Source organism: Callospermophilus lateralis, chromosome 9 (assembly GCF_048772815.1).
Source record: "Callospermophilus lateralis isolate mCalLat2 chromosome 9, mCalLat2.hap1, whole genome shotgun sequence".
NCBI lineage: Eukaryota > Metazoa > Chordata > Mammalia > Rodentia > Sciuridae > Callospermophilus > Callospermophilus lateralis.
This window is the reverse complement of record NC_135313.1, coordinates 22,389,008-22,410,427: the sequence shown is the minus strand read 5'-3', so window position 1 is coordinate 22,410,427 and position 21,420 is coordinate 22,389,008. Positions and strand designations below refer to the sequence as shown.

General features: G+C 33.6%; 1 protein-coding gene across 1 annotated transcript in view; it reads left to right on the top strand.

Annotated features, from left to right (window-relative positions):
* Positions 1-21,420, top strand: part of Spag16 (sperm associated antigen 16) — an 895,679-nt gene that overhangs the window by 547,003 nt on the left and 327,256 nt on the right. The window contains exon 13 of the mRNA XM_076866456.2: positions 12,979-13,105. Within this exon, the coding sequence (XP_076722571.1) occupies positions 12,979-13,105 (127 nt within the window). The remainder of the gene's footprint in view (positions 1-12,978; positions 13,106-21,420) is intronic.

The following is a 21,420-nucleotide window of genomic DNA, read 5'->3' as shown; positions in this document are numbered from 1 at the left end:
AAGGCCATGGGTTTGATACCAAACACTGCAAAACAGAAAGACTTATTCAACTAAGAATATAGCCAATGAGGCAGGAAGAGAGAGATTACACCATTTTGCATCAAATCATTTCTGACAGATTATGGGAGCAAAAATAAGAGAAAATCAAGAGGAATGTCACGTACTTGACATTATACCCAAACCAAAGGTCCCCTGATGGGATTACATGTTTTCCCACATTTTCTTTGGCCTCTCTACTCTCCTAGAGCCAAGCTACTGTGCTTGAAATCTTGCCTTCTGTCTTTCATGTAAAAGTGCTCATGTTTGGTAACATTTGAAAGCAATACAATAGAAAAATAATACCCTCAGATTGATAGCATCAAAGATGGCAACAAAGGATTTATCAATTTAATACTCATAGGGATATTTCAATCCTAAAAATAGGAGTGTGAACTGAAGTCAGATACTTAAGTTTACTAGATTTATGCTTTTAGAAGAGGAGACAACTCTAAAATACCAGCCATTTCTGTAGTTCCTGTAGAAGGAATTGATTATTGCATCCCTTTTGTTGATCATATAATCCTTTCTCCTTTTAATTTTTTTTTAACTTTATTTTTTGACTGTGCTAGGTATCAGTTCTAGGGCCTTGCACATACTGAATACACACTTTACAGAGCTATATCCCCAGTTCTAACCATTTCTCTTTTATGGTCATTGAAATCCATTTAAATTTCAGTAAGACTATTAGTTTGTGGAGGGTAGTTAACCAGGGATTGAATTCAGGGGCGCTCAACCAGTGAGCCACATGCCCAGCCCTATTTTGTATTTTATTTAGAGACAGGGTTCGCCCTATTTTGTATTTTATTTAGAGACAGGGTTCACCTGAGTTGCTTAGTGCCTCACAGTTACTGAGGCTGGCTTTCAACTCGTGATCTTCCTGCCTCAGTCTCCCATGTAGCTGGGAGTACCGGAGTACGCCATCACGCCTGGCTTAATTATTTTTAAACAACAGATTCGGTGTGTTAATATAAAGTTTAAAGGAAAATATACTGGAATTGAGGAGCGAGTGTTGGAAAGTAATACTGTCACTTCAGAGATTAGGAAGATCTTTAGTTTCATTAAATATAACAAATTTTATTTAGTACCTTTTATCAGCTAGCTGTGTACCACTGTGTAGTCATTCATAGACTGTGAGTGCTCATGGTGTGCTCCCTAGGCAGGGCTGGCAAGAGCAAGAGAATACCAGAACATGAATACATAAGGAAATAAATAGAATAATGTGCCGGAGTGGAGCACTGGGGATCTTCTCAGTTTTCCATCCCTTTATGGTAAGAAGATACTGAGCTTTGCATATAAAGGGAAACCTGGGTTGAAATATGTCTTCACAATGATGCCCCTTCATTTTGACCACGTTTTTTTCCATCGTACTACATTTGCTGGCCTCTCTACTCTCCTAGAGCCAAGCTACTGTGCTTGAAATCTTGTCTTTGTCATTAACTTTTCCCATGCCGGGTCATCTACTTTCAGACTGATTTTCAAAGGTTTTATTTGCTTTAAGAGGTATAATATTTCAATATATCAATGTGGTTATTGTGAGTACATGATGTGAAAACACTTGGTAGAAAGAAGTTTGAATAAAAGATTTCACAAGTATTTTCTGGAATTAAAATATTCAAAGTTTTGTCTCTTTATCAACTTAAGAGTTGATGAAGTTAGTCACAATCACCTTCAATGATTATTTGTTACTTTGTACATGTAAAACATTTTTTCAAAATAATATATTAGAAATGCTTCAAAAGAACTTTTTAGACTTTAAATATATGTGTGTGTGTGTGTGTGTTTTATAAATGTATAAAACAAGACAATAAATGGTTATGCAATGGACTGAAATCATGGAACTTTTAAGCTGAAGTTCTTTTTAGAAAATGATCTAACTGCAGAACATAAAAAAGCAGTGCCGTATGATTGAAGCCAGGAGCTTTCGTTCATTCTCACTCAATCCTGGGGTTCAGGCACATGAAGGATTGGCTTTCATGGCTCCACATCATAAGACAGGCTCTAAAGCACAAGTAACCATTTTGCTTAGTCTATTAACTTTCAATACCCCAGACCATGAGAATAAACTCAGCAATGTGATATTTTACTTCTAGTTTTGTGCTTTATAAAAATATCCAAAGAAACTATTTCATATCAACTTAGTCTTTGGTATGTACAGTACTTACCTAGATGATACAGATGGCAGTAACAAACCTAAGTTCTAAAAACCAGAGTTGTAGCAATACTGAAGAAACAGTTGCAGTTGTTTTCTTAAAAGCAGAGGAACTTATATTAGTGCTCATATCCATTTGTATGAATTACAGTATCAAATGAACTATATTAAAAATAAACAAACAAAAAACACAAAAGAAATAAAATAAGGAAGGCCAAGAAAATTCACTCATGTGAAAAATAAGCAGATGATTAATGGGTTTTTAAGAGAAATCTTTTAAGTAATTAGCATAAATGTAAAAGGTAAATAAATTGTAGGTAAATTGAATGTATTAGGATTCTCCAGAGAAACAGAACCAATAGAATATATGTGGGTATACAGAAATAGGTATGAGAGAAGGGCTCATGTGATGATGGAGACCATGAGGTCCCATAATCTGCTCTCTGCAAGTTGGAGACCCAGCCAGGAAAGCTGGTATAGTTTTAGGGTAAAACCCAAAGGCCTGAGACCAGGGAACTACTGATGGAAGTTGTGATCTAAGATCTAAGAATCAGATTCTGTTGTTTGAGGGCAGAAGGGGATAGATGTCCTGATGGAAGCAGATACACATTTGCCCTTCCTCCTTTTTATTCTGCTCTAGCCCTTAGTGGATTGGATGATACCCTTCAACATTCATGAAGGTGGATCTTTTTTACTTAGTCTACTGATTTAAATGGCAATCTCTTCCAGAAACACTGAAGTAGACATACCCAGTATTATTGTTTTCTAGCTATATAGACATTCGTTAGCCTTGTCAAGTTGATGCATAAAATTAACCATCCCATTGAGGATATTGAGCATCTGCAAATGGTATGCTTTTAAATTCACTCTCAAAATGAAAGCAATGATGTATAACATATGCTGATTTCCCTGGTTTAAATAATCCCACTATGACCAATTTCAAGGTACCAAGTGAACTCAGTGAACATGGAGTTGGGAAGGGATGTGTACCTTTGTCTATGTGACCAGTACAAATGAACGACATGCACCACTGTATCAGACCAATTAACATTTGTTTTATCTAAATTTAAAATGTTTCCAATCCATAGAAGTTGATTTATCGAGCATTGTGGGGGAGAGATTAACATAAATAAATTTTCCAGATAGTCACTGTTTTACCTGAAGGCATTAAAATATTTCCAATAGTTACTATTTACTTAAAAAAATGGTATTAGGTATATTTTTGTGCCTGCATAGCATAATTTCATCAATTGCTTATGACCCAAGATCCTTAATTGATGTTAATATTACTTCGAACAATAAGGAAGCTACTGTAGATACTAGTTAAAATTACCTGGTCTAGAGCCAACTGTTTGAGATGAAATCTTGACTCCAAACCTTGTGAAATGTGGAGTATTATCTTGATTCTTTATGTTTCATTTTTCATATCTTTTCTTAAATTAAGGAAATAATAAGTGCTGCTTATTTTTGTTATTAAAGTTAGTTAACATTCTCTAGTGTTGCCAAATTCTGAATTAGTAAATATGAATCATTGTTTTCAGGAGAAATATTGGGTTAATTTTCCTGCAAGCTGATTTATTAGCCAATATACAAACCTTCTTTTTTGTGAATTTGTATTTAACCTCTTATGTCTCATTGTTGTATGGAGGGGATGCCTGTAAAACCCTATACCATTTATTGGATACCTATAAATTGCTCAATTTAAGTTTCTATTAGTGTCCTCTATATAGGACTATGGGACACAATGTGTTAAAGATACCTTATTCAATAGACATTATAGAATTATTAACATGGAACTGGCAGAGTACGGCACTATAGCTCAGACCTAAATGAAGCTAACACACTTACCAACACAACCTTCTTGGACTCAGGAACTTTAGGCAGCACTTCCAACACCACACCTGGGTATATTCTAAAGAGCAAAATCACCAATGAAAAAATATAAAAATATGAAAACCCTGGTACAAAATAGACTGAAAGTGACACTATTTACAGGTCAGAGTTGAAGCAAAAGGCAGAACTTTGCCTAGTTTGACCACAGCTTGAAAAGTACATCCAGTGACTCAAATTTCTCACCATTCCGCACAAGCCCATTGTCTGCAAAAGAACACATACTGCTATGGGTATTAATTTGGGGGTTATTGTCAAAGGTAAATGAAGCTAGATACTAGTTAAGATAGTAAAGTCACATTTTAATTTGGGGGTTATTGTCAAAGGTAAATGAAGCTAGATACTAGTAAAGTCACATTTTAATCACTGTCATGCTATTGTCAAAGGGAAGAGGGTCCAGCATCACCTGAACTCCACTCTGATTTGTAAAGGTGAATTTTAAAGTGAACACTAGGAATAGCTAGAAAAGTGACTCAGTAGAATTTGAATAGTGGAAGTCATAAAGGTCAGTTAGTGTAGACAGTTCTGTCCTCCTGCTGAGACTGGGCCAGAGCTCTGTCCTTTCTGGTTATTATATTGTTTAAAATTAAGACATTAAAAATGTACATATATCCAGGTTACCTTGTGATTTTTCAATACATATACATATTATACAATGTTCAAATCAGGATAAACATATATTATATCTCCTCAAATGTGTAATTTCTTTGTGGTAGAAACATTCATATGCTTTTTTTCTAGTTTTTCTGAAACATATGGTGCATTATCTTGGTCTATAGTTACCCTACTGTGCAATAGAATACTTGAATTTATTACTTCTCACTGTAGCTTAGCTGATGATTACATTCTAAAGGAATGGCTTTTAGGTCCTTTGAGCGAGATACTCCTGAGTTGTAAGCGATTCATATACATCTCAAAGGGATAAAGGAAGGATTCACAATTGTAAGCCCTTTTTAGTAAATCCTGTAAGAAATGGTAGTCAGGGGCTTATCATCAGGTTTTGGCTAGAACAACCAGTAAATTCTCCTGACAGCCTTGAGTTTTCTCAGGCAGACACTTCAAGGAAGGCTAGGGTCATCCTCTGCATGCAGCCTGAGCTGTTGGAAGCTGTGGTAGTATTTAAGTATTTTAGTATAGGCAAGGGGGAGTAGATGAAATTATTTATGTTAGGATTCTTCTAGTTTTTATAGGCAAGGGATGATACCTAGTGGAGAAAAGACCATCAGGACCCTGACTAGATTTTGTCAAGTAGAAATCTTTGCTATAGAAATAAATTTTGGCAAGTAGGCAAATTTGGAAGTATGAAATCACCAATGAATAATGAGGGTTGATTATACTTCATGTCCTTGTTAATTAATGTATTAGTCAGTGTTCTCTAGAGCAACAGAATCAACAGGAAGTATAATTATAAAAGAGGGACTTCTTAGGTTGGCTTCCACCACCCGAAGCTGGATAGTCCACAATGGCCATCTGCAGGCTGGAGAGCTGGAAGAATCAGTAGCTGTGCAGTCCAAGAGGCTGAAGCCGGCGAATAAGAGAGATCAACCCTAGTCCAAGACCAAAGGATTCTGGTAAATCTGCTTGGAAGAGTGAAGAAGTGAGAGTCTAATATCCTCAGACAATTGCAGCAGCCATCAAGGAGAATCAAGTTTATATCGGCTGTTGCTTCCTTGTTCTTCCATTTTTATTGCATCTAAGCCATCATCCTATTGGACAATGCTACCCAAATTTAGGGAAGATCTCATTTCAATTGGCTATCCCACATGCCAACCATTCCTAGACACATCTATAATCCTCTTAATCCTCGTCATCTCTTAATCCAATCAAGTTGACAGTCAAATTGACTGTTACATTAATGTGTATAAATTGCTTAAAATAGTAAGCATTCAATAAGTGTTAATTAAACTATAACATAAAATGTAGGAATTGTTTAGTTATAAAGTTATTTTCTTTGACTTTATTAACTTGCCTCAGTTACCATTTTGCTATTTGATCTTTTTATTATATCAAATTAAAAGTTTGCATAAAAATAATACATAACATATAATTTGTTTCCCTGTATATTGTCATTGTTCCACTTTTTCTCATGTTATCAGTGTGCGCATCACTCCAGGCTTTTCATCCCTCCACCAACCTCTTCCCAACCCACGCCAATATCTGATGTTGCTCAAGTACCTTATATAAAGTGGTGTAGTAGTATTTGCATATAACCTATAAGCATTGTCCTCTATACTTTAAATGATCTCTAGATTAATTACAATAGCTAATACAATGCAAATGCTACGTAAATAGTTGTTATGATGTATTTTTTTGGGAATGAAGACAAAACATGTCTATACAGGTTCAGTATATACACAATTTTTGTTTCAAATATTTTCTATCCCTAGTTGGTTGAATCTACAGATACCCTCAGAGCCCTGAGAGGCAGAGCTTGTCAGGAATCTGCCCTTCACGTTAGGTCTTATGACCATGTGGGGGAGATTCTCAGCTTATGTTTATGGGTCAAGGGCTTTGGCCAAGAAATTGCCTTGTCTAGGAGAGAACTGGTCTCTGCCCTACCTGAGTAATGCTTTCAAACCACTGATGTTCACCTAGACACAAATGGTGATAAAGTTTTTCATAGTGCCTGCAGCAGACTCCATGATAGATTTTACTTAGATATCATCTCCACCACTAAATGTTCAATTGAATTTCATGGTCACAGAGAAAGAAGCTATTGTATGATGAAGTATTTTATATTATTTTTGATAATAGGCACTTTGATTATAAAATAATTTTGACTCTTCAAGTCAAAACTTGTGTCACCTGAGGACTTTGCCTTGCTGAGGTGCAGAACTCTGATGGGTTTTTAAAAATAACTTATAAATAATTTTTAAAAATAACATTTCTAAATTAACTAGAAAATAGGGAAATCCCTCATTAAACTTGGATGTTATGAATCACATATGGGGGTTTAAATAGGTTTCACTTATGTTCATGTTGGAATATTAAGTTTAGGTATTTCATGTTATTTAGGATAAGCCTATCATAAATTTTATCATGGGCTGGGGATATGGCTCAAGCGGTAGTGCGCTTGCCTGGCATGCGTGCGGCCCGGGTTCGATCCTCAGCACCACATACAAACAAAGATGTTGTTGTGTCCGAAAACTAAAAAATAAATATTAAAAAAAAAATTCTCTCTAAAAAAAAAATAAAAAAATAAATTTTATCATTATATATTGGTTAAATTATCTAAATGCTATTTAAAACCCAAGTCTTACTAACAGTTAATATGGCAATGAATTCTAGTATTTGCTTTTGAAACAGATATATTTAATTTTTTTTCATATTCTCTCAAAAATACCTTGCTGTTTGTCTTTCTGTAAATGTTCCATAATTCCATTAAACACATTTTGTTGACCCTCATGTTCATACAAGCCTAAGGTTTTAAAGGTGCCATTTCACATTCAATATTAATAGTACTAAAACAAACATATAAAAGAAAATTAAAACCCTAAAATTTAATGCCTCACAAGGGAAAATCATGTATTAAAACAGTGTCCTCTTAGCGTTTGCATATGTATGGGAAATGCATTTTAAGTGAAATATATCTGGCCTAGAGGAGCAGATAACTTTGTTTTACAGCAATTTGAAAGTTTAGAGAAATATCCATCTTTCAGTTGCCAGAATAATAAATTAAATCAAGGGTGTAAGGAAAACGAATAGAGGAGACAAAAGAAAATAAAGGAAAAACAGGAGGTAAGTTAGGAAAGAGCTATTGCTTATGAACTAACTTCTTCCTGCAAAATGATAGGAAAACAGCAGACAGAGAAACAGAAAATTGCATCAGGCTCCAGTGTTTATGTTGCTGATGGAAATGTACAAATCATTTTCATCCTTTGCGGTACTGTCATGCTCCATCACTTTAGTCCATTTTCACCTTGCGAAGGAATTCTGAATGGGCCTTCCTTCTCTGGCAGCTAATTAATCTCTCACAAGCCTGCTCTTGCAGCCTGTCTGCCCAGGATGCTCCACACCTTAAGCCAGTGACTCCTGAGCAGATTTCTTCCTCTCTTGAGCAGTTCTTTCTTCCCTTAAGCTATGTGAAGACCTAGCTTTTCCATCTTTTGGGGAAACTATGTGAGCTATAATATATCATTGAAGAACTGCTATCCCCATCCTACTACCAAACATGAATACACTCCCAAATAATTGCACTGGGTTTTAATGACAGAAGACAATGTCTGAATACTATAAATTCTGATATGCACAGTATTTCACCAAAAGTGTGTATATGTATTTCAGAATGTATATTACCAGATTATATATTCTTTGTATATGTATATTTATCAGATTATCATTGTGACAAGATACATGTATATGTTTTAATTTCTATATTTGCCTAAAATACTACTCAAAATTTCAAATTGAAGATTTTTAGCTTAATGATAAATTCTATATGCAAAAATTTTAAGGTTAAAGTATAATTCTATATAAGTTGAAATGGCTTAACTTTCCAATAAATAACAAAAAAATGATAAAAATCCAATTTTGATTTACTTCTATTTTAAAAATGGCCACTAATAAGGTATTTACATGTGGTAACCTCATGTTAGTTACAAGTGGAACTCTATAGAAATATTCATCCCACTTTAACATTTCACTGCTGCTATTACTGACCATCTTTCTTTCCCCTTGATTACATTTATTTTATTTCTTTTCCTTAACTTAATTTTCTCATAAATCTTTTGTGGATTTTTAAAAAAAATTCTTTCTTTCCTTTTTTTTTTAATTTCTTTTTTAATTAAAATCATTTCCCAGCATATACATAATGTATATGTGCTTTTATAATGTATAAGTGCTTTAAGATGTATATGAGCTTTAAAAAGTAGAAAAAATAAAAGCCAGGATAACCAAAAATATTCATATACTCAAATAAATATATATTCCAAAGTATTGTGGTTCAAATATCAGAAGAATGAAGACAAGAGAAAGAATTCTGACAAACCATAATTATTTTTTTTTTCATTGAAATTATATATATGATGAAATGGACAGCTATTAAATGTTTAATCAGATGAAGTTTGACAAACATATGTATCAGTAAAGCCTATAAAAATATAAAACATTACTTCCCTGTGCTTTCATCTAATGAAAGCCCACTCCTTGTAGCAATTACTATTCTGGTTTCCATAGTCATAGAATGAATACTCTTGAGCTTCATATGAATTGAATCATATAATATGTATGCTTATTAACCTGGATTCTTTCATTAAGTGTTCTTGAGATTAAAAGAATATTGCAATAATCGATGTCTTATTATTTATTAATCATAACATTATGATTAATATGATACTTCATCTAATATGCAAGGAAATTAAAATAATATATTTCTAGGTATACTCCTACACTTTTTGGTACTGCTATCTTGTATTCTACATCTACATACTAAATAAGCTATTTTTACTATAGATTGCATCTTATAAAAATTAAGAAAACATTACTTCATTTTTACTCTCAAGTTGATCACTTCCAATTCTTCGTTCTTTTCTGCATACAGATATTTGCATCTGGAGTCATTTCCATTCAGTCTGAATGACTTCTTTTCTGAATTTCTTATAGGAAAGATATGCTGATGATGAATTTTCTCAACTTTCATTGATTTGGAAGTTTGTTTTATGCTCATGGTTAAATATATTTGTACCTGGAGATTGACTTTTCAGGCTGCCATAACACTATTCTACCTTGTTTATTTGTGTTGACCGTCAGCTGCCATTTCTGTCACTGACCCCAGCTAGTAATTTTTCTTTTATCTAAGGATACTTTCAGAGTTTTTTGTTTTACATTTTGCTTTGACAGTTGGAATATGATATGCTTAGGTACATTCTGTGATTAACCTGTTTGAATTTTTCAGAACTTTTAGGATCTGTGCCTTAACCTCCTTTATTAAATTGAGGAAAATTTTAGCCATCATTTCTTTTACAATGTTTCTGCCCCTTTTCTCCCCTTTTCTCCTCTCTACTCCCCTCCAAAAGCCTAATAATACATGTTATAGTGGTTTTATTTTTTCACTAATTATTACTGAGACTATATCCATGGTTTTCCAATGTTTTTCTCCATTCTCCAAAGTAATTAATTTGCACAAATTACTTAATAATAAATAATAGATCATTTGAAGTCTTTGTCTTTGATTTACAACAACTGATTCAGGTTTTCTAGTTTTATTACTCTTTGTTTTCCTTGATGTGGCTCACAACTTTCTACCTCTTAATATATGCAGTGATTTCATACATACACACACACACACACACACACACACACACACATATATAATATATGTTGTGATTTTATATATATGTGTATATATATGTAGTGATCATATATATGAGATATATGTGTATGTGTGTGTGTGTGTGTGTGTGTGTATATATATATATATATATATATATATATATATATATATATATACACACTGGATGTTGTTAGTGACATAATTATTTTGGGAACAACTCCTAGTTGTCTTCCTGTAAAAGCTAATACTTTCTATTCTAGCAAGCAGTGGAATTCTGGACAGATTATTTTTATTTTTGCCCTTCCATGTTTGATTTTATTCTTTGGTAAGATAAGTAAACTTTAATTTTAAACTCAGTTCATGACCCTGACCCTTACTGCTGTGAGAGCCTTTCTGTAATGCCACCTGAAAGTCTGAGATAATCAGTGAAGCCTCTTCACTCTGGGTAACATTCAACTCCAGTGTCTTCTAGCAGGGTCTGATCTCTGGTATCATTGCTAATCTCTCAACAATAGAGAAGGGAATTTCTGCTAGGCCCTGTGAAATCATACTCTGTGGAAATGCTGTCATGACCCTTGCCAAGAATTTATGTGAATCCTCATACAAACTATTGCCATTCCTAACTCAGATACCTTTCCTCAGGTATTTTGAATGCAAGCAAGTCAACAGTACAGACTTTCTTTATTACTGTCCTTAGGCTTTACTCTTGAATTTGACAGCAGATAAGCAAAAGTTTTGTTTGTTTTTTTTAATAATTTTTTTCGTTGCCAAAGGACTTTTATTTTATTTAATTTTTATATGTGGTGCTGAGGATCAAACCCAGTGCTTCACACATGCTAGGCAAGTGCTCTACCACTGAGCTACAACCCCAGCCAGCAGCAAAAGTTTTTGCATAGGGCCATGTATTCAATATTTTAGGCTGTGAACTATATGATCTCTGTTGTAACTATGCAATTCTGTGACTGTACTAGGAAAACAGAAATAGACCATGTATAGACAAATTAACATGTTCCAATAAAATCTTATTTACAAAAATAAGCAGTTAATCTATGGGTCATGGTTTCTTGACCTTGCTATATTTTGACACATCATCAACTTTAATCATCAAAATATTGTCAGCATAGCTCGATATTGAGGTAAAGGAACTATATAAAATGTCCCTAATTAACAAATTTATTGATTTTATTTCCTTGCTCCAGTTGCTAATTACTATAATACTTAGCCTTGATATGTAAAGGGGCATGCTGTTAAGTAATTTACATACATACTCATATACAAATGAACAGTAATTTCTCTTGCCTTCTCAAAAATGCCAAAATTTAATAAGGAAAGAACAAACTATGCCTAACAGTCCTTAGATGCTATGCTCAAATTGATTTCTTCCTTTTTACTTTATATTTACTACTTTAGTTAAAGAATCTCAGAATGCTAGAACTGGACTGGGTCTCTGAGTTCATTGAGTTAAATTATTTCATTCATGCAAGAAGGAAATCTGCCACTGAAATTAAATTATTTATTTATGATTTGTCATACTCAGCACTGGAATCCAATCTTTTGGCTCCCATACAGAGTTTTGCCCACAATCTTACAATATAACATGAGGCATGACTTAGGTGAAAGAAGAACCAGATGGTCAAGAGATCAAATGATTATCATTTTAGGGATTGCATTTATATTTAGCCCTTTGTTCTCAGAACTTATTCTGTTTCTATCCTTTCTCTCTTTTTAAAATAGGTTTATTATTAAAGTTACTTAAAAACAATCATTACAAACAAAGAGTGATTCTATTCTGTGTGTACCTTGCTTCATTGAGAAATACCCTTTCTAATTATGGCAAAAGACAAAGTGGCAGTTGTATTTTTTTCTCCATCATTTCTAATAGTTTTAATCAGTGTTTCTCAAACTTCAGCATCAGAATCTCCTGGAGGGGTTGCTAAAACAGATTGTTGGGCCCTATTCCAGACTTTCTGTTACAACAAGTTTGGGATGAGATTGAGAATTTGCATTTTGGACACGTTCCCAAGTGATGCTGATATTGCTAGTCTGAGTAAAACACTTTCAGAATCACTGGCTCAGATTCTCATCCCTAAAGGCAAGATACAATTTACCAGGGGAGGTGTTAATACACTAATACCAGGCTCCATCTCAGATCAATTGAAATAGAATATCTGGGGCTTGAAACTGGATATCAATATTTTCTAAGTGTCTTGGGTGATTCTAATATACAGCCAAGGTTAAGAAAAAAATAAAGAGTATGACCTGAAAAAGTATATTCAATCTTATGAATTAGTGTTAGATTTCTTTTCTTAACACCTTTCTTTATTAGATGGAAACAATTTGTATGTAGTCATTTTATGATATAAATAAGAATCTAAAGATGACTTTACCAAGTGATTCTATAAATTGAAGGTAATTTAGATTTAGTCAAGTTGATGCTACTAATTCTGTAAAGTGTTTAGAATAAAATGTGGTTATTAAATTTCCTTTTTAACATGTACTTATAAAGGTTTTTTCCATTTACAAAATTACATGTTATGCCTTAAATACTAAAATTGTTTTTATTAGCTTTGTATAGACAGCATACACATTCAGATAGTAAATTTTTACCTCTTGTTTTCTCTCCATACAGTGAAAGATGCAGATATACTTTGTATGGACATACAGATTCTGTGAACAGCATTGAGTTTTTTCCTTTTTCCAACACTCTTCTCACAGGTTCAGCAGACAAGACCCTCTCCTTATGGGATGCACGAACAGTAAGCAAATCATCTCCCTTTTCCCAGGTTTTGATAAGTAGTCACTCAGTCATTCTGCAGGTATTGGGTATGATTTTAAAAGGAGGGTAAAAGTAAGTTCCTACTTACAGTGTCTAAATCCTGCCTCTTAACTGCTAGTACATAAAAGCAATATAATCATTTCATCAAATATTAATTTGATTAACTCAACAATTATATGGGATAGAAACTCTGTTGTTGCTGGTGATAAAAACAGGAAAGCATGAGGCTCCCCTCAAGGAGTTTGTCAGTTTGTAAGAAAATAGAAATGAGATTATTTTAATGAAGTGAGGTATGTGATAAAATAAGAACATACACATGCCAGGGGAAAGCAATGAGCCTCGTCTGCTGTGAGCGAGTAAGCAGCTTCCAGGAAGGCTATGCTTGAGCTGTGATTTGGAGAGTAAGGAGGATGCACCAGGGCATCTGGAGAGAGATGAATTCTAGGACAGGGAGCACATGACAAAGCCATGGAGTTGGGAGGCTGCAGTGCCACATTCTCAGAACTAAAGGAAGAAAGGAGAAATGGAAGGCCAGAGTGTATATGTATGAAGTATCTGTTTCGAATTATTTCAGAGGAATAGAAGGAAGAGTGCTGTACAAACATTGTAACAACCAGGTTTGCCTTTAATAGATTACTTTGATAGTAATGCAAGGAGTTAGTCTCCTAAAGGAGCTGTGAGTGGATGAGAATTTGAACTGAAGCTTGACTATGAGATGAAAAGGAGAGAAAGTACTAAAGATAAGTCTAAGTATCAGAACTTGAGGTGTGAATAGAGGTGGAGATATGGGATGAGGAGGAATTTAGAGTGATCAACTTTCCTGATTAGTCTGAGATTGAGGGTTCTCCTGGTTCATGGGATTTTCATAGGTAAAATCAGACAGTCCTGGATTACATGGCTTTAAGAATGAATTTGATGCTAAAAAAATGGAAACAGGATATGGAGACTATATTTTCTAATGATTTAGGAGAAGAGACTATAGCTCTAGAGGTCAAATAAAAGGTTCTTTGTTCCATAGGAGCCAGTATGTATGTTTATTTAGGGAGCAGAGGGCAGAGAAGAAAGAACTAAAAATACAGGAAACAAGAGAGAGCACAGAAGTTTGTTGAAGAATGTTACATTTGAAGAATGTTACAATTTGCAAGACAATGTATTCATATTCTTAGCAACATTTGATGAGGATTAAAGAGAAAATGACTCTAGGTGACTATCCAAGAAAATATAAAATAACCCTAGTTCTAGTTCCAGGATCCATTAGGAAGAGCATTTTATAATTTATATCATTATCTTCTCTTATACAAAGCATATTTGACATAAAGGAGTATTATGATGGACATACAAATGGTATGGGCAGGGATGCAGGTTCAGTATGTGAGGCCCTACTTAGTCCACTGAGGTGAATTCATTTCGGATCAGTGGGGAATAAGACGTCCTCAGCCTTATATAGTATGATAAAATAGCAGAGCAACATGTGTCTTAATCACCAGCTTCATGTATCACAGAGATGTAGAATTCTGAGGTAGCAGAAGTCAGGGGGACATTGTGGGAAGAATGTACCAGACATGACTTAAGAAAGAGGTCAGAATGATTTGTTGTTTGATTCAAAGTTCCCACATGCCCCTCCTTGCTTTAAATAGCTTAGACCCTGATGAAGGGAATTTGTTCCTGTTAATGGACCATCAATGGAAAAGCAAGATTTTCAAAGCATTTAGCTCTAAAAACTTAAATGTGTAATATATAATAAAAGTAACTGTTCAAAGGAAACCAAGAGAGAAAATATTCAGTGACCTAAATTTAAGACTCATTTTCTATTGACTTTATATTATTATTCTTATTTTAAGTGCTATAACTGAATGTTCTCAGAAACCGTATTTCTTATTTACTTTATCTCATGTGAAAAACTGAATCTCTGGTAATTATCTGTAAGAAAAGTTGCCTCTACTATATGTGCCTTAAATACATAAAGTTACTTATCAAGTGTGACCTTCCACCCTGATGTTGCAAAGCTCCTTCTCTGGTACTCTTATTCCCCATACTATCAGGAGAAAAGGAGGGACTCAGCACAACAATGTGCCTAAGCATAGTAGTGGCATTACATGTGGATTAAATGTAAGTGCATTGGTCAGTGAGTCCCAGAGATATGATTTCAAAAAGCTTATATATTTTTAATTGATTTAATGGCAAATTAAAATTTATATTGCTAATATTATAATGTTATTAATATTATACATACTAGCTTCATGATCATTGATACAGGAAAAGAACTCTAAGATGTTTTGATACAAATTAAATGTTATTCATAAGTATACGGTAAATGCATTATTGATTGAAATAAATTATTTCATGAAAATATTTTCAACCAAGTGGTTTAAAAAATTAAATTGATAACTATGTATTATAGAAGACTACTCTGTAAAAGAGTAGTAATTAATTTGTTTTTAAAAATTAGATAATGCAGTCTGTTAATTAAAATATTGATACAAAATTTTAAACATAAAATACAACAACTCTAGAATTAAACAGAATTATTTCACCAGAGTTGCATCAGGTAGTTCTGATAACTTTGTTTCAGATTACATTATTTATTTAAAAATCAAACAAGAAAAATCCATGATTTACTCAGTTTTTAAAAAATTCATTTTATATGTATAATTTATTTTTTTAGTTTTATTTTTTTGTGGTGCTGGGGATTGAATCCAGGGTCTTATTCATGCGAGGCAAACACTCTATCAACTGAGCTTGTCCCTAGCCTTTTATATGTATAGTTTTTAAAGCTATCTGATATATTGTTTACATAATATAACTGAATATTTTACTAAGACTGGAATTATTAGTTGTTTTTCCCAATGGATCAGGGAAGAGTTGAAGTTGATTTATGTTTGTAGTTGAATATTATGAGCCATTGAAGAGGGTAACCAAGATTGCTATAGGTTTTTCTTTGTAATAGTACGAATAACATAATGTATTGATAACAGATGACTTTCTTTGACTTGTGACATCAACTACACCTATGATATCCTTCTTGATAATTTTAAAATATGTTAATCCCTTGATAAATGGTAAGTTGTTATGTTATCCTGAAGGTCTGGACCTAAAGGAAGATGAATGACTTCCTTTTCTTATTACTGAAGCAATAATGCTGAATTTTGTCATGTTGATGTGATCAATTACTATCGAGACTCCCTCTAAAATATTTTTTGATGAAACGTAAAAATGATCAGCAGATTATATTCCTATAAATAAGTTTTAAAGTTCTTTCTTCTACTCTCAAACATATACTAGTCTTAAATCACTAACTTAATTGAACAGCTTATTATGTAAGATAATGAATGTGGAGACCTCTAAGTCAGTCTCTAAGTCAAATGGACAGATCAGTTTTGAATTTTGTGGGGGATGAGGAGGGAGATATAAATCTCTATAATTACCAAATAGAGGCTATAAAAGAACTTGTAGTTTGGAAACTCATGAAATTGTTTTGCTTTATAGAGCTGCCTTATTTTTCGTTAACATTATTAAATAGTAAAACTATTCAACTAAGATTGAAAAAAAAGATTGCTTTATTGTCAGAAAATTATATTTTGTGTGATAAATTTAGTGAAAAATTATAATGTCCTCCCAAAAAGCAGCATAAAAATTCCAAAGTACATGACTGATTTGGAAACCTGCTTAAAATAATAGCAATGAGATTATTAGTCATTCACAAGTCTAATGAAAATATTAAGGCTTTTGGAATTTTTTGGAAGTAAAGAATATGTTCTCTGTATAGTATAGCACAGGATGAGAATGAGATGAGTGATCTGCCTGAGAGCTGTGTCAGAGATGGGTGGCATTGGTCAGAATTGCTAACATTTTATCTCTTGTGACCCGACAGAGTGTTGGTGGCCTGGGTTACCTTTAGTGACCACGCCGTACTCCCCAAACTAGCTAACTTCATGCATGGATCCAGCACTCAGCATTCTTCTGTCTTAGCTTTGACCAAATGAGCCAATAACTAATCACTGTGAGTTCCTATAAAGTCAAAATCTATGAACTCACCAAAAGTTAGCCTGTTGGCTCCTGTTTGTGCCTGACCCATCTACTTCATAGTCCAGCCTCAGGGTGCATTAGCCCTGTTGGTTTTCCCCACGGGTTCTGGTGAACTCACAGAGGAGTATGACAGTCTTTGAAGCTCTGAATGTAGAAACAAAAGCCCAGTTCATGACTTTTTTCTCAGGGTTTGATTCTGAAATTATATTTACTGAAGATCTTATGTGCCTTCACTTTTCCTACAACAGCTATATAATGCTTATCGGAATCTGATTAGGGTGGGTATTGTTATTATCTTTATTTCAGAATTGAAAAAAAAGAGCTTCTGGGAAATATGTAGCCCAAATCAGCCAAGTGGTCAGTTGTAGTCAGGAACCAAGCTGCCTCTTAACTGGGGTCCACCTTCTTCATGTACCTGGCTATTTCAGTGGCTCCTATAATCAACCTGACCTTCAGGTTTTTACCACAGTAGTCTCCATTTTTTTTTCCCGGTGGGGGAGTGCTATTAGCATTTGCTGTTAAACTGGCATTTCATTTATGTAATAACATACATACACATACATACACATATACCACTGAAATAAAAGATGACAGGAGGATACAATTGGCAGTGATTGAAATTCCATATTGTTATTTTATGGCCTCTAATTTTGGTTGGTTGTGACAAAAAAAAAGAAAGAAAGAAAGAAAAAGAACCACTAATATTAAAATGACTCTATGGTAAGAAAAGATTATGCTTATATTTAAAAAAAAACTGAATTTAATGATTGCAGTTAACAACTGCAACTCAAGAGTCAGAACTGTGATTGAATTTAGCACCTATGAGGGCTGCAAATGATCCTTCATAAAGGTAGAAAACTTAAAGCAAAGTAAAGCACCACAATCTGTACCTATAAATTGGCAGATTGGATTGTCAAATGCAGCTACCAATTATGCAGGGGTATTTTTGTAAACTTTTGCTAGGAATTTCTTTTATCTTGAGGTACATCAACTGGTCTTATAAAATAATCAGAAATTTTCAAATATTAAAAAAATAGAAAGAAAAAAGATACAAGAACTTTTAAAGTTCACTGTCCTTACATAGATTCAGCAAGGGAAACACTGTCAAACATGTTATCAAATGTTGTATAGCACAAGTTTCTTTTGAAAATAGTGTCTTTGTTCACTGTTAAAATGTCACCTTTCCTTTGATGGGATGATTAACTGTATTATTATTTTCAAAAATATCTGCATATAGCACACCATTACCAAATGCTCATCATCACATAAAAGGTCAAAAAATTAGGAATACCTGTATTTTTGAGAAAAAAGCACAACTTATCTTTAAGGTCAATTATTAAAACTGCTTTTTATGTTAAAAAATAATTGTGAAATTCTCTGGAGTTAGAAAGCATTTTTCTTGGTCTCTTGACTTATTACAAAAAGATTGTGAGGGTTCTAATCATCAAAGAATGAGTTTGCATAAAATTAACTACTTAAAAATGTTCTTAGTTCTCTCAACTGCAGCATCAGACTGTATTGCACAAGGTAAAAGAAGCCTTACTGCATCGTACCCAGATATTGTGTTGTACTGGCTTTGGAGACCTCTATTCAGAGATCTTCATATTGCACAAACACTATGCAAAAAGCTTACTGTCCTCTCACCTCATATGTGTTAGCCACTCTAGGTTATCACACACACCGAGTCCTAACCACATGAAATTATACAACACATATGATGATTTTACTTTTGGAAAAAAGCTTTGCTTTGGTATTTCATCTACCTAACATAATTTCCCCTTATCACTGGTGAATTTGCATCTGTCTTGAAAGACTTACTTCATTTTCCTTCACAGGCTCTCCACTGCTTCTTTGGAGGCAACCAAGAAAACTTTACTGCTTAGAATTTATTTTTCTAATTATTTCTTTATAAATTACTTAAAATGTTGAACTTGAAGAGAGAGCCGAATTGCTTTTCCCACCAAGAACCAAGAATGACCAATTTGCAAGCAAGACTGATAAAATGCTGCTCTTTATAGTGTATCTCATACCTTCCACATAAAACCTTTGCCTAGATATTACAAATAATATCATTCTTTCATACTTTTCCTTTATAGTTAATATAAATAGCATTATAATGGCTAGCAAGAGGAAGACTAGATTTTTTTTTTTATCTGGGTATCAGGCTTTGAAAAATTATCACATTTTGATAATGGAAACAATGATTCATAGTTTTGTATAATCCATTAAGATTCAGAAAAATTCCAGCAGATTTCAATTCTATCATAATTATTATATAATGACAAGTGGTTTTGGAAATGTGCTACAAGCAGATGTATTTTTTTTAAAAAAAATGACAGTACTTATGTATTTCTATGTAACCCTAGACATACTTCATGTTGTATCAAAGAGTCACAGTGGTGGCACATAGCCATTCTGCCTGGATTCAAACCTAAATTTTGCTGCTTATTAGCAGTGTGACCTTTGACAGTTGGACAAAATGTTTTGCTTCAATTTCCTCGTTTGTAAAGTGTGGATAATGGTACTGATTACATAAGGATGTTGTTTTGGTTTAAATATTAATTGTACTATTCATATAAGGATGTTATTATGGTTTAGATATGAGGTGTCCCCAAAAGCTAATGTGTGAGATAATACAAAAAAAATTCAGAGGTGAAATGATTGGGTTTTGAGAGCCTTAACTTAATAGGTGCATTAATACACTGATAAGGCTTAACTGGGTGGTAACTGTAGGCAGATAGGATATGAATGGAGGAGGTGGGCCTTCGTGACCTGACTTTGGGGTTTATATTTTGTCCCTGGTGAGCGGAGCTTTATTTCACTGCTTCTTGACTGCCATGTCCTAAGCTGCTTTCCTCTACCAAACCCTCATGTCATGATACATTTACCGCAGGCCCAGCAAAATGGAGTTGGTCATCTATGAACTGAGACTTCAAAATCATAAATAAGCCTTTATTCCTCTTCACTGTTCTTGTCAGTGATACAAAAGATGACTAAAACAGACATGATGGTCTTTAAGTGATTAATTACACAACATGTTTAGCAGCGTGACTAATAAGAACTCAACCTGTTTTAGATTTTCTTATAGTAATTATCATACCACATTATACTTGTTTGATTTTTCTCTAACATGAAACTCAGATTTATTGTCTGCTTTTACAGTGGTTGGCATAGTAGGTGCTCAACAAATGTTAAAGGAAAGGAGGGAGAGAGTGAAGAAGGGAGTCGGATAGAAAAGAAGGAAAAGTGGGAAGGAGGGAGGGGAAATAATACCTTACTATCTTGTCTTTTCTAACTAAATACTTTGCTTCACTTTCCTTAAATATAGTTTATTTCATTTGCATTGGCTTTGCTTTTTTTTTTTCAGTTAGACTGAGGCCAAAGGCATACCATAAAATTGGCACTAAATAAAGATGAACTACATAAATTACACAATTTTGTTTCTCCAGGTTACAACCAAACTCAATCCTCTCCCTGCTTTCCCCAAAATGGCATAATCTACCTCCTCTGCTGCTGTAATCCTCATCAGAATTCTCAAGTTATCTTTCTTCTTTTATTTAACTAGATTTTTAATGGTACATTATAATTACACATAATAGCAAGTTTAATTGTTACATATTCATACGTGTGCATAACATAATTTGGTCTATTTTATTCCCCAGTACATCCTCAAGTTATCTTTCAATCCATCCCTAACATTGCCTCTGAAATAATTTAATTTTTCTCTTTCTCAATTATTTTAATTCACTATGGCTTTTATTTCAGAAAAATGAAACTTCTCTTCTGTCCCTTTACTCTTCTCTGGGTATCTGTGTAGTCTCCAGTGTTATCAGGTACAACAGGCTTCTCCTATCCAAATAGTACCTCTCACTTCATTAAAACTACAGTAGAAACTGTGTGCTAAGGAATGTTATACTGATTAAGATAGACATTGTATCTTTTTTCAGAATAATTCAGTAATAAGTGTAAAAAATGAAAGTTTTTCAAAAATATCATCAATTGACTTATCCTTCATATCTTTCCTTAGCAGAAGTAGCCTGTAGATAGCTATGAATTGATTCTTAAGATATTCATTTAAATAATCAACTTATTATATTTGTTTTCTGAAATGCCTAAGATTTTTTAGAACTTAAGTTAGAATTTAAATTTGTTATTGAATTTAGGTGTAAATACATAGATTTTTGTTTCGTAGACTATAAATTAGATGGTTTGTGTATTATAGGTGGAAATGCATTTTGCATGAATAACCTAGTTTTCTAAAAAATTAAA